Source organism: Hoplias malabaricus, chromosome X2, assembly GCF_029633855.1.
Source record: "Hoplias malabaricus isolate fHopMal1 chromosome X2, fHopMal1.hap1, whole genome shotgun sequence".
NCBI classification, from domain to species: Eukaryota; Metazoa; Chordata; class Actinopteri; order Characiformes; family Erythrinidae; genus Hoplias; species Hoplias malabaricus.
The window spans coordinates 22330632-22344534 of NC_089819.1; the positions used below are offsets into that span (position 1 = coordinate 22330632).

Here is a 13903-nt window from a genome sequence, read left to right on the forward strand (position 1 = left end):
ATACCTGACTAGATTCCATTAGGAATATATTGTTTGTTTTTGTTGTAACAAAAAATGTTACTAATTAAAAGTATAATTAAAGAAACAATATATAATACTGACACCAAGTGTTTAAGAACTGAACTATAATACAGTTTCAAAACAGTGGAGAGAGTTGTCTGCCTCCTCCCCAGAAGTGAAGCTTAAACTGGTTGCCAGTTTGAGGAAAACTGAATGAACAAGCAAGAGACGAGTTTAAGAACTTGGGCCATAATAGCTAAGAAGAATGTGCCATAATCAACACACAGAAATGTGTTCCTCATGTGGCACGGTGGCGCAGTAGGTTAGTGTCGCAGTTACACAGCTCCAGGGACCTGGAGGTTCTGGGTTCGATTCCCACTTTAGGTGACAGTCTGTGAGGAGTGTGTGGGTTTTCTCCGGGTGCTCCAGTTTCCTCCCATGCTCAAAAAACACACGTTGGAAGGTGGAGTGGTGACTTAAAAGTGTGTGTGTTTGTTGCCCTGTGAAAGACTGGCGCCCCCTCCAGGGTGTATTCCTACCTTGCGCCCAATGATTCCAGGTAGGCTCTGGACCACCTCCCTGAACTGGATAAGGGTTACAGATAACGAATGAACATTTACCTACTCAATGAAGTAAACATGTGGCCTGCTGTCTTTTCTGTCCAAATCCACTTGAAATATTTGACTGGACAAGGCTGGTGTTACTTATTTTTCCTTTCCAACTTACGTGTTTAGGAGACAGATTTTATCCACAATTTTCGCAGTCAAACATTTCGTTCCTCCTTACGGTTTACAAGTCCTCGCTACTCGCCAGCTTCTTGAATTCTCTGTTTCACTTTAAGAGCCGAAGCTAGCATCCGGTTTTTAAGCTAAACTCATTTTGTAATACTTCTTACATCCCATTTTAACCATTTAAAACACACAACCAAGTGAACATCGTGTCACTAAAACATATGCCTACTGAAGAAATGCTTATATTTGATGTATACTACCAAACTTGATTTCTTTGCTCCATCTTAAATAGGTGAATACACAAGGTTTACAAACACAATTTTTAGTCATTAATTTGTTTAAACACCCACCCACCCACCCACACACACACACACACACACACACACACCATGGAGAAACACACACGTATCTGCATCAATTTCTTTAAAAAAACAATGGTATTTTCACGTTTCAATCATGTTATTCAGCTTATTCGTATAAAACACAAAATGCAGTCATGATACATTTCAAACTACGCTATGCCTCACATTCTTTATATATTTAATAAAAACATGGTGTTTACTCCTTTAAATCTATTCATAGGCATCTGTACTTCTATATTTTTTCAGAAATTACTTCCTGTTACCTGTTCAGGGGTTACTAGCCAGCTCTTGCCCTGTAGCTTTGCTGCTTGTAAACTGCTTCTAATTTTCAAACATAAGGCCATTATTTCTTCTCATTTTACTCCATCTGTAGTCAAGGAGGTTTTTAGAAGGGCAATGGGGATTTTTGGGTCCAGTAAAATATAACATTAACTCTGTTCACTTGGTCATTTCATGAATGCAGGACACTGTTTGTAAACCTGGCCACACGGTGGACTGTAACATGATTGGATAGAGGACGTGACCAAGGCCGGAACTCGGAGGGCCGTATCATCAGTTCCACACAGGACTGGGCACCTCTCAAAGAGAATATACTGTTCTGTATATACTGAATATACTCATATGCTGTGAGAGGCAATAGTGTATTAGCTTTGACTGTTTCCTTAATCTATGATCACACACTCTGGACATTTTATTACTGAGTACAGTAAATATCCTACAGATTGCTCCTTTAAGTTAGTAGACTATGTTGTAACACTCATAGCTGAAAGATCCATTGTTGACAATGCAGAATAAATGAGTCTAAGCCAAAGTGAATCTGCTCTTTCCAAGTCCTATCCCCAGTTTTTTTCTTTGAAGGAGTGATTAGTGCAGATGTGTGTATGATGCTCTGTACATACTAACTACAAGGAAAGTGGAAGCAGATTGCACTTGAATTGATTTGCCCTTGTTGTAATTTTTCATAATCTCAGAAGCTGTCCATCACCCAGACATACCTTTAGCCTCCCATTGGCTCTCGGTCTTTCTTGGCCTCAGTGGTGATTTTGGAGCAAGGGCATTATCATTCTCATCATGGCCTCTTTTTTACAACTGGGGATGACAGAAATACCCTTCTCAGTCCAGTTAACCCCTGACACATTTAGCATCTATTTCTGTGTTCTGATTCACCAGCTACCGATTTATCCACAGCAGTTACAAAGGCACTGTTAAAAGCAAACACCTGTCCTTCCACCACAGGCCCCTGACTCCTGTTCTAAATATTATTACAAGGTGCTTTTTTTAAAAAAATGGATGTGAGCTTTAACTGATGAGTTACATTCTGTTGTGAAAAAAAAAGAGGCTGAGGAAGATGTTGGTAAATGGCTTGGATAGAATGGACATTGTCTGGTGATGGCTTGACCTTGAGCGAGGCATGATGAAAACACTCCACACTGTCTGACAGCAGTGGTCATTATTTCAGATGTATTTTATTTTCATTTTAAAGCTTCACACATGAAAGCAGTGACATCACTGATGTAAAGGAGCAGTGTTAAAGCCTTTGTGACGCCCCCTCCCCTCACACACATTCATGTGCTGTATCGTTAATTGTGTGTTTCTGATGTTCTTTAATGAAATACAACTATATAATGCAATCATTAATTAACATGTTCATGTGTAATCAGTGTTTAGTGTGTGCTCATATTCACATAATTTTGCATGTAGAAATCACTAGCATTTCCAGGTTCCCGTGTTGTGATCTGAGTTGTGGAGTGGCCAGCCCATTATTTGCAGCTTCTGTGTTTGATTTGTGGATTTTCCTCTTTTTTGTCTAGTTTATTTTCTCTCTGAAAGGACAGAGCTGCATCTGTGATTTTGCTCATCTGAAGAGAACAGAGCTTCTCGTTTCTCACAGAGGGTAGCTCTGTTCATCTAATGGAGGCAGTTTTGGTGCTATAGCAGGTGTTGTAGGGTTGTTTGTACTCCCTTGTACTTCTCTGTAGTTTCAAAACCATTATTGAGGGCAAAGGAATATGAGGATGTTAGCTGTAAGATAAATCCTTAAAAATGTTGTTGAAGCACCATATGTTTGGGTACTTTTCCCAAGTTTAATAACATAATGATTAGAAACAGAATTAAAAAATTATATTATATGTAATTATATATATATTTTTTTAACCTGGAACAATAACAGAACAGAACAAGGTGCTGTCATTTTGCATTTGACTGCACCTTGATACAGAAAGTGGACCAAGGACTTGCTAATAGGGGACATGTATTCATAGCAGTGACAATAATGGAAGATTTGCTGCCTCTAATCTCGTATTTCAAGACCCACTCGCCCGCCCCACCAGACCTCGGCTTCAAAAGGATGTCCTCCCTCTCATCAGCCTCTCAGGTTCAGCCAGAATAAATCAAATGCAAAGTACCCTTGAAGTGAAGAGCAGTCAGGTGATAGTCCAATGTTTAGTATGTTCTTTATTGCTATGTGCTCCCCATTACAACAAACAGCATCAGTAGTGTACACTTCAAATACAACTAACGAACAGAAGTACAAATAAACAGAGAAATGACAGCAAGCCGTTAGAAACCGACAGCAAGTCGGAGCATTAGTTCATTGTTGAATTGTTAAATGCATAGGTAGCACGGGGGGTAGATATGTCTAACAGCGGATCTGTCTGAGGCTCAGGGATTGTCGTTGGAAAAATAAAATCTACAACTAAGGCACTAGCATTGGCTCGGGACTTTTCCTAACGTTAGCAGCCGTCACAGGCAGCAAGTCAACGACATTACAATGAAAATGTTTCAGTTGATTTGTTCTATTCACTGTTATCTACAAACACCAACATTTGCCATGTTTGCCTGGGTCAGCCAATGAGAATGATATCCATATTTTTTAGATTAATGACAGACTGTAAATACAGTCTCGTTTGGGATTTTATCAAGGGCTCTAGAAACAGCTGTGAGTGACAGCTTTGTTGGGTGTATACACTATAGGCTTGTGGAAACAGCTGTGCTAGACAGCTTTCTCAAAAAAAAATAAAATAAAATAGGAAAAATAAAGAAAAACAAACAAAAAAGGATTTGGTGTACAGTACCTAAAACTTCTGCTATCTAAAATGTTAACTTCTAGTTGTCAGCCGTGTGAAAATCAAGCATCAATCACCAGCAAATTTGGTTTCTCTTTTTTTTGGCTCTCAAATGCCTGTATGTGAGGGACGCTGGACATAGCAGTCTAGGAACTCAATAATAAATACTCTAAAGTTCTCAATCCTATATACACAACAGCTATACAGCAGCACACAGGTGAGCGTGAGTGAATGACTTTTGTAGGTCTGTGCCAGCTTACAGGGGGTTCCTTGCTATTGCAGTCAGATGCATTGTGGTTGAGATTTAACCTTCAGTCAAAAAATAAATATCTCTCTTCCAACATCTTGCAGGCGAAAGCGCAACACGTTCCACAATATGTTCCTCACACAAAAAAGGCAAAACACAAAGTCCATGTTATTCCCAGCCCAGTGCCTCCAAAATACAGCTTTGCATGTCCTATGCACCTTGCTGTGCATGTGATGGACTCCTATGTAGCGGCCCAACTGGTTTTTGACATCTAAATGTGTCTGCCATGCAGCTCTTTTGCTGGTGAAATAAACCCTTAGCGAACAAAAAAAGAGAATACAGTACAGGATAACAGGAAGAGGAACTAGTCTGACACTAGTTTTTGATGCAGTTAGAGAAACAAAAGCTTATGACAAACATTTGGTAATACTTTAGCCTAGGGCAGAATTCATAAGGTTACATAACACCCATAACACCCCTTTAAAGATCCCTTAATGACACCTGACCTAGACCTGCATAAACACATACCTTACTCGACCATTACGATTTAAGCAGCTGAGTATTCTCTCACTGTAATATATATGTTGTCAAGTCAACTTTGTTAAGTAGGTATCATGTAGCCCTGTGAATACTGCCCTTCATTAAAGTGTTAACCAAAATCCCTTCATGGACACAGGTATTCAAAGTTTTCAAAGACCTGTGATAAGTCCATTTTGGAGTTTTACACTGGCTGCTCTGTTTTTAGAGGGAAAACAGATATCAGATATCTAATCAGATATGTCTGCTGCCATTGTATTGATGTAGAATGTGTACTTGAATTGCAACAACTTGCACCATGTTTTGGTTCAAAATAATACTGACTTTTACACATACAGTATTTACAGGAACATTCATAAATATCTGTTTGGAGCCAGCAAAAAAAAAAAAAAAAAAAAAAAGACAAAATGCTGGATTTCGAAAGTCTATGTAACTAGAAGCATTTCCTAACAAGGACCACTGATCTCTCTTCAGCGTAGACTAATGTGCAAAACCTCCATATACCAAGTATTTGAAAAGGGACCTCTGCCGGTTTTCAAAAGATTTTTGGTGCATTCTCCCAAAACAAGAGGACTAGTGTGATTCCAGAATGAATGCTAAGGGGAGGACCCCAGAAACCAGAAAGTGAACCAGCACTTTACTCTCTCTAAAATCTCTCATAAGCGGATCTGAAGTAAGACTAGGATTAAAGCTAATATATTATATCTACAAAACAAAATAAAGCAGCAAGAAGGACTCAGGTTCTCCTTCATCTTTCCACCTCGGATAATGCTTTGGGCCACCGGCTGTCTCGGGAACTATCCGGCTGCCGTGATGTTGTGTTGGTGGACTCGATGTGAGCTGCCATAGCAGGCAGGTTCCGGGCACTGGGTTTGGAGGCTTGTGCTGGGCGTTTAGGATTTTTACTGACTCCGTTTGGCTTGTGAGGTGCAGCTGTGGAGGTCTCTTTGGTGTTGCGGCTGGCAGAGCCTGGACCGCGAGGGGCCTGTGGAAGGAGCTTGAAGGTGCCATTGACAGAGGCCGTGAGGGTCTCTAGGAGCTGTGAGGCAGAGCCAAAACGCACCTCTTCCTCAGTCTCAGCAGCTTCAGGCATGTGAGTACCGCTCCTCTTACTGCAGGACTCACAGCACAGTTTGCTGTAGCCTGGAATGGAACAGTAGCGAGCCAGGACTTCCATTTGACAAAATATAGATTTGTCTCCTGCACAAGGTTCATCTGGGAAAGAAATATATTATTTATTATAATACACAGTTTTAATATTTTTGTGTCACTTCACAGTGCTGGCTCAATGTATAATGCTACATACCCCAACACAATCAGTATCATACAAAATCATACAAAAAAATTGATAATGCACACTCTATAATTGTTTAAGAATGAATCCCAGGTAATTAGGCAATTAGAAGCAGTTCCGAGCCTGTGTAACTGATGTATGTGTTCAAATATATACACTGAAAGTGTGTTATCTAACCAATGTTCTCTCCAAGGTTTATTCTATTTCTGTTACTAGTCGCCATGGTTTGTGAAATTGACTGACTATATACTGAATCATATACTCACAATCTCAATAATTAAATACTCTTCAATTACCATTCCTGAGGGTTCACATCTTATTCAATTTCCTGCTTGAGTTAAATGAACGATGTCCCTGTAACTACTGAACAAACTCTGCCTTTGTAATGGAGCCACTCAAGTTATCAATCGTATCATTAACAGGAGACACCCAACTCATAAAGAGGTCTTCAATTCATGAGTCATGAAAAAGGGTCCATAGAGGACGATAAATTAATAATAATTACAGCAAGTCCATTTCAATCTTATGAGTGGGATTAAGATCCATTAGTTGTCATCTGCAGCACCTGCGTCGCCTCTTAAAGATGAAAAGTAGCAATATGTTGGAGCTCCCAGAGGATGTCCTTTTGTTTGGAGCTGAGTGATGTATTTCATAAGAGCATTACTGAACATGCTGGGCGTTCTGTTTTCACTCTGCTGAGACAAGACTGACTGTAACATGTGTAACACAAAAGGAAACTGAAAGCCAGTCATCAAAAACCAGCACCAAATATTTGTGAAGTTGTATTTTTTTTAGCAGCCAAACTACACATAACCCCTGAATTCACTGTTTTAAACATAAAGTCTGAGAGCTACTGGGATTTCTGCTTTTATTAGAACCACTGTGTTTAATATTCTCGCTACTGTGATGTACATCCCAATGTTTATAACATTCTCATGCATACTGGGGTCATTTCAATTATTAGCACCAAGCTCCATAAGACTAGCATGAAAACAGGGAACTGTGAAAAAAAGTATCCAGATGTAAAAGATGGTAGTGTCAGGAACGCGGAGTCGGACTGACGGAGGCGGACGCACAGGCTAATAACACAGACTTTTATTTAGAACAAAATAACAAAACAAATACAAATGGACTTGAGGGCAAACACGAAGCGAGAAAGAGATGAGGCAGACTAGAACAGGAAACTTGACAGCTGAGAAACGAAACAATACGAGGAACTGGAACGAGAAACATGACTAGGAACGAGAACATGAAACAACATGACTACAGCTAGGACACAAAACGACATGACTTGTAACAGGAACGAAACAAATGACCGATGCAAGGAAATGACACGAGGGAACTTAAATACATCTTACAGACGAGACACACCTGAAAAAAATATCGAGGAGTACGGACAAGGAGGCGGAAACAAGGCGGGACAAGGGTGGAGACATGGACAATAACAGACAGAGCCATGTGCTGAGAGAGCACATGGCAGGGAAAACAGACAGGACTGGGCCAGGATGTGACAGGTAGGAATTGATGAATTAAAGTGAAATCCAAGAATAAAAAAAAATGTAATCAGGTTCTGAAAAGTCAGACTAGGTTCTAACAAATTTGACGAGTTGCAGTAGATTGGTCTAAAAATTATGGTTCTAAAAGGGTCACGCCTTCGTCCTGTCAGTCTGTTGTCCCCGCCATGTGCTTTATTTGCACATGGCTCTGTTTTGTTTATGTTCTAGTCTCCGCCTTTGTCCCGCCTCCTCGTCTGTCATCTGTTAACCCGTCCTTCTCGTTATCTGTCTCAGGTGCGTCTCGTCAGTGTCTTGTATTTAAGTCCCCTTCCTACACTTCCTGTTTGTTGGTCATTGTTCTATTGTTCCCTGTATCATGTCAAGTCTGTCGTGTTCTCTTGTTCTCTCGTTCTTTGTCAAGTTTGTCGAGTTATTTAGTCTCTCCGTTATTAGTCTCCACGTTGTCGCTGTATTTCCTCTGTCGTTTCGTTCTTTAGTCTGTCTGTCCCGTTAGTCCTGTTTAACTCCCCGTGTCCCGTTTATCCTGCCTGGATCCCCGTTTCTTGTCTTTTGTTAATAGTCTCTTTGTTTTGTTATTATTTGTTATTAAAGGTTATCTGTGTTTTAGCGAATGCGTCCGCTCCGTCAGTCCGCCCCGCGTTCCTGACAGGGTCCTTTAATAAAGAAAATGGTTGTATGCCGAAATCGACAAACTCTAAGAACCTATTGTATGATTAAAGGCTTATTTGCCGCATAAATATGTTCTTCAGATTGATGGAGAATGAGTTGTTGATGGTTCTATTTTGCACTTTTTAGAAAAGGGTTCTATGTGGCAACAAAAATATTTCATCTATTATAACAAGCTTGACATCGTAACAATAGGAGAACCCATTTTTTGGTGCAAAATAGAAATCTTTTCTAAACAGAACATTCTCCATCAATCTGAAGAACACATTCACAATGCAAAGAAATCTTTAATCATGAAAAGGGCTCTTTAAGTTTGGACCAGTGTAATAAAATAAATGATGAAAGGAAGAAGTAACTGCCTCCAGCAGCGTAAAACATTCACACAGCAAACAGTTTTGTTCTTGTTTGTTTTTTAACCTTGTAAGCTTCTTATCTCATGGCACAACATAATCAGTCTGGTAAGAAGTAATTATCTTATTGCAGCAATGTGGTTCACAGTTTTGCCCTGTTCCTTTTGCCAAACCATCTTCAGTTCCCCGAGGTTTCAAGGGTCTTTTTCATTTGCAAATCCTTCATTAATTTTCTGCTGGAATAACTAGGCTGCCCTAGCCCTTTTACCTTCTGTGTCCTTTCAGAAGATGGTTTGAGATTGTCTTGTTGAAAAACGTATCGTCCTCTCAGATTCAGCACTTTTGGTTTGATTGTGCAGACATTTGTTTGCTGGGGCTCTACAAATCTGTTCATTCGAGGGTTTTTAAGAACTTTAAAAGCTCTTTGACCTACACTGTTATTGTAACTCTTTGTGTAAAATCTATCTAAATCAGTGTCTTTTATAACAACACCAGGTCAAGTCGTTTTTTTTTGTGGGGTAAAAAAAGGTAAAGATAATGAAGGGCATCACCAGAACTAGCAGCAGTGTAAAGTTTGTGTGTGCGGTGTTGCTGCTGGAACTCTCTTTTCTGTTGGTAATGTGGTGTATTGAGCTTCTCTTGAATCAGGGGGAATGTGTTTGGCCTGAGTACAAGGTCTGTGTAGCGATGTGCTCTTGGCTGCTTACCGTGGCAGGGTCCTGGTCGGCAAGGCCGATGTGATTCCGGTTTCTCTCCACTGCATTGATCTCCGATACGGCATGTGACCAGCCGTCGAGCCACCCCCTCTCCACAGGTCACTGAGCACTGAGAGAGGAAGAGGTAGAAGAAAGGAGAAAGAGGAGAAGACAGAAAGAACATTCAGCTAGGGTCAAGCACGGCATTTATTGTCACAGTTAGAGCTTTTTTACTTCTAATAGAACAACTAATAGAGCTCAGGGTCTTATTCCCAGAAGGAGTGAATGTGTAAAAACTGCATTAGCAGTAAAAGTTCACTTGACGTAGCTTCAGAAATGCTAAATATATTTACATAATATGGGCAAAGGTTTGTGGACACCTGCTCATTTAATATTTCTTCTAAATACAAGGCCTTTAATAAGTTGTTTCACTATTTTTGTCTGCAGTAACAGCTGCTACTCTTTAGATGATGAAGCATAAGATAAAATGACAAATCATTGTCTATGAAAATCACTGATTTTGGAAGTTAATCTTAATTTTTTTCACTACTTTTTAAAATGATGTAATGGAGCAGATGTAAAAGCCTCATACTTAAACTACTATTTACCCATTCAAATGGTCTAAATGTGTTATGATTGTTGTGTAAATAATCATTGATTTCACTGATCAACCTTGTTTTAAGGCTGTAGGTTTTAAAATAACAAGTAGTAATAATGTTGAACTGTTTTCTCTACAATAAACACTGTGTTTGTCAATGTGTCATTAATACATGCACATTAATCCTTTCAATCAATACGATAAATCAGCACTCACTGTGCTGAAAAAAAGGGTGTGTTTTGTGGCTGTGCAGAGATTTGTCTGTGGACCTGTGGATTGGACTGTAATGAAAATGTATTCAGTATCTATGCAAATTTTTAAAGTCTTGCAAATCCTAGCTAAAATGTATTCATATTCAGAATAGTGTAATCTTTCCTTTGGTGAAAAGGAAAAGATGTGAATCATTTTAGCTTTTTTGCAGAAAGTAAATGAAACCCTTCTGTTCCTTGCAGTCTTTCTCTCTGGAGGAAATTCTAAAGCATTCCCTGTTTAGTTGCCATTAGCACCTCATTCACTTCTTAAAGGGCTTTCCTGAAGTGTCACACCTCATTCCAGAGTGTTTCACCTGTCACATTCTTGCCTCAGGCACTTGTTCTGGCCAAAACATGATTTAACCAATTAGTGCATTTAAAGAAGATAATTAGCTCATTTTACATGACCCCATTCAACCACCTGCGCACTTACAGACCCCCCACCCCAACACACACACACATACACACCTCTTACATTGTTCCTGTTTACTGCTGCTGATTACACACAGTTAAGGAGTCTTACTGGAGCCACAATGTTAACTTTCAGTTTGTAATGTAACTGGATTCTATTCGCCCAAATTGTGTCTACACTGAAGCTGAAATAACGTCAGAAAACTATGTAATACCCTTGATTTTAAAAGAAATGTTTGATGAGGAGGTGTGCATGCAATTAAATTAATTATGTTTTAATCAGAAACAACTGCTGAGCAGCAAAACATTATTAATATGCCTTTCATTTTATGACTTTAATGGTTCCAACAAATATGGTCCAAAAGACAATTTAGTTGCAGCAGTGAGTGCATGTTGAACATGTAAAACCGTGTTAGTTCAGACTTCCTCACATCCACAGGTCTTCTTTCTCATAACAAGTGGATGTTAAATAATTTAGATTTAATAAAATAATAATAAGTTATGATTGCTGGATTGAAAACATCATCATTGCATTTATGGTTATTAATTTATATCTTTATTCATATTATTCAGTTGTTATATCTATTTGTTCATTAAGTCATTCATTGTCTGTAAATGCTTATCCACTTCAGGGTCTCGATGGATCCGGAGCCTGTCCGGAATCACTGGGAGCAAGGCGGGAACACACTCTGGAGAGGGAGCCAGTCCTTCACAGAGTGACACACACTCACATATTCACTCACGCACTCACAACTCTGGACATTTATGAGTCGCCAATCCACCTACCAACAATATTTTGTTTTTTACATTTCATGTCAAATCTTTGTCTTACTGGAATTCTGTGTAGCTGCTTTGTGACAACATCAGTTGTGAAAAACGCTAAATAAATAAATTTGATTTAATTTGATGTGTTTTTGGACCGTGGGAGGAGACCAGAGCACCCGGAGGAAACCCACTACGACACAGGGAGAACACACCAAACTACTCACAGACAGTGGGACTCAAACCCACAACCCCAGGACACTTGAGCTGTGTGACAGCAAAACTACATGCTGTGCCTACCATCCATCCATCCATCTATTATCTGTAACCCTTATCCATTTCAGGTTCACGGTGGATCCAGAGCCTACCTGCAATCATTGGGCGCAAGGCGGGACACTTTTGAGTCGCCAATCCACCTACCAACTTGTGTTTTTGGACTGTGGAAGGAAACCGGAGCACCCGGAGGACACCACGCGGACAGTCATCTGGAGCGGGAATCGAACTCATAACCTCCAGGTCCCTGGAGCTGTGTGACTGCGACGCTACCTGCTGCGTCACTGGGCCAGCAGGTAGTGCCACAGCTCCAGGGGCCTGGAGGTTGTGAGTTCGATTCCCGCTCCAGGTGACTGTCTATTAGGAGTGTGGTGTGTTCTCCCTGTGTCTGCGTGGGTTTCCTCCGGGTGCTCCAGTTTCCTCCCACAGTCCAAAAAGTTGGTAGGTGGATTGGCAACTCAAAGGTGTGTGTGTGTGTGTGTGTGTGTGTGTGTGTGTGTGTGTATGTGTGTGTGTTGCCTTGTGAAGGACTGGCACCCCCTCCAGGGTGTATTCCTGCCTTGTGCCCAATGATTCCAGGTAGGCTCTGGGCCCACCGCGACCCTGAACTGGATAAGCGCTTACAGATAATGAATGAATGAATGGTTAATAGTGCTTGGTGGAATTTATTTAGTAACACTGCTGGCTTCCACACAGCATAATGAGATTTAATTCCCCTCATCTGTGTAAGCATGAAGTGCATGCTATGCTAACAAATGTCCTGGGGCAAGACGCCAACTAGATTTGTAAGTTGCTTTGTGTAAGAGAGTGTGTACTAAATGTGTGTATAAAATGCCAGCAGTGCCAATCCCAGTCCTACTTTACTGTGAAAACAGAAAGCTTCACTCACCTCAGACCAGGCTCCGGTTCTCCACTGTGCTGGGCAGGGCACTCTGTTGCAGGGTCGTCTGACCTCAGGTTTCTCTCCGCTGCAGTATTTGCTGTGAATTGAGCGGTTGGCTCCCTCGTGTAGGAACTGGATACAGCGCACTGTCCGGATCTGATGCCCTAGACTCCCACAGGTTTTGCTGCAATGCTCCCACTCCTCAGCTATCCACCTGACAAACACGGAGACAGTTTCACAAACAGTGGTCTGAGCAAATGCATAAGGTGTTTCTCAGTTCTCAGAAATCTAGGACGCTTTCATATTCAGTCTGAACAACAAGCAAAAGCTTGTCAGCGAAATAGTAGCCTGGATTAAAATTCTAAACAAACCATCAGAGCTGACACAGAATGTGGAGAAGGTAAAATATGGGAAAGTGTTATCATGCTCAATGTTATTTCAGCTTTCCTTTCGGAGATGGTTCAGTAGCTGGAACTCAGTGAACAGATTTAATTCACATACTGTTACAGGTCAGTGGAAGTGATAGAAGTGAAGAATATACAAAGGAAATGGACCAAATGAACAACAGGCTGTAAAATTCTTTCACAACAGCGTTCCAGTAGCAGTTTGGCTTCTGATTTTTCAAAGCCTTGGTGTCGATCGATTAAAAATTGAATCGAGTTAATCACAACTACATTCATGATTTTAAATGCAGTTAAATTGCAAGGCTTTTCTTGTTTTTCATCCATTTTCATTATCTGTAACCCTTATCCAGTTCAGGGTCGCAGTGGTTCCAGAGCCTACCTGGAATAATTGGGCGCAAGGCGGGAATACACCCTGGAGGGGGCGCCAGTCTTTCAAAGGGCAACACACACACACACACACTTTTAAGTGGCCAATCCACCTACCAGCGTGTGTTTTTGGACTGTGGGAGGAAACCGGAGCACCCGGAGGAAACCCACGCAGACACAGAGAGAACACACCACACTCCTCACAGACAGTCACCCGGAGGAAATCCACGCAGACACAGGGAGAACACACCACACTCCTCACAGACAGTCACCCGGAGCGGGAATCGAACCCACAACGTCCAGGCCCCTGGAGCTGTGTGACTGCGACACTACCTGCGGTAGTTTATCTCTCTTTTGGAAGAGAGATAAAATAAATAAATATGTAGAATGGTACACAACAATCTAGTTAAAGGAAACTGTCCAAAGTAGCTTTCATGACTTTTGAATTAGAATCTGTTAATTAGTTTCCTGGAGAGTGTTAAGCTCAGACA

General features: G+C 40.8%; 1 protein-coding gene across 1 annotated transcript in view; it reads right to left on the bottom strand.

Moving 5' to 3' along the window:
* Positions 1-3681: 3681 nt before the first annotated feature.
* The window catches only part of LOC136676771 (A disintegrin and metalloproteinase with thrombospondin motifs 3-like), a 132912-nt gene continuing 122690 nt past the window's right edge, over positions 3682-13903 (bottom strand). The window contains exons 21-23 of the mRNA XM_066653987.1: positions 12649-12856; positions 9477-9594; positions 3682-6157 (exon numbers count right to left, since the gene is read on the bottom strand). Coding sequence (XP_066510084.1) covers positions 5691-6157; positions 9477-9594; positions 12649-12856 — 793 coding nt within the window. The 3' untranslated portion in view covers positions 3682-5690. The remainder of the gene's footprint in view (positions 6158-9476; positions 9595-12648; positions 12857-13903) is intronic.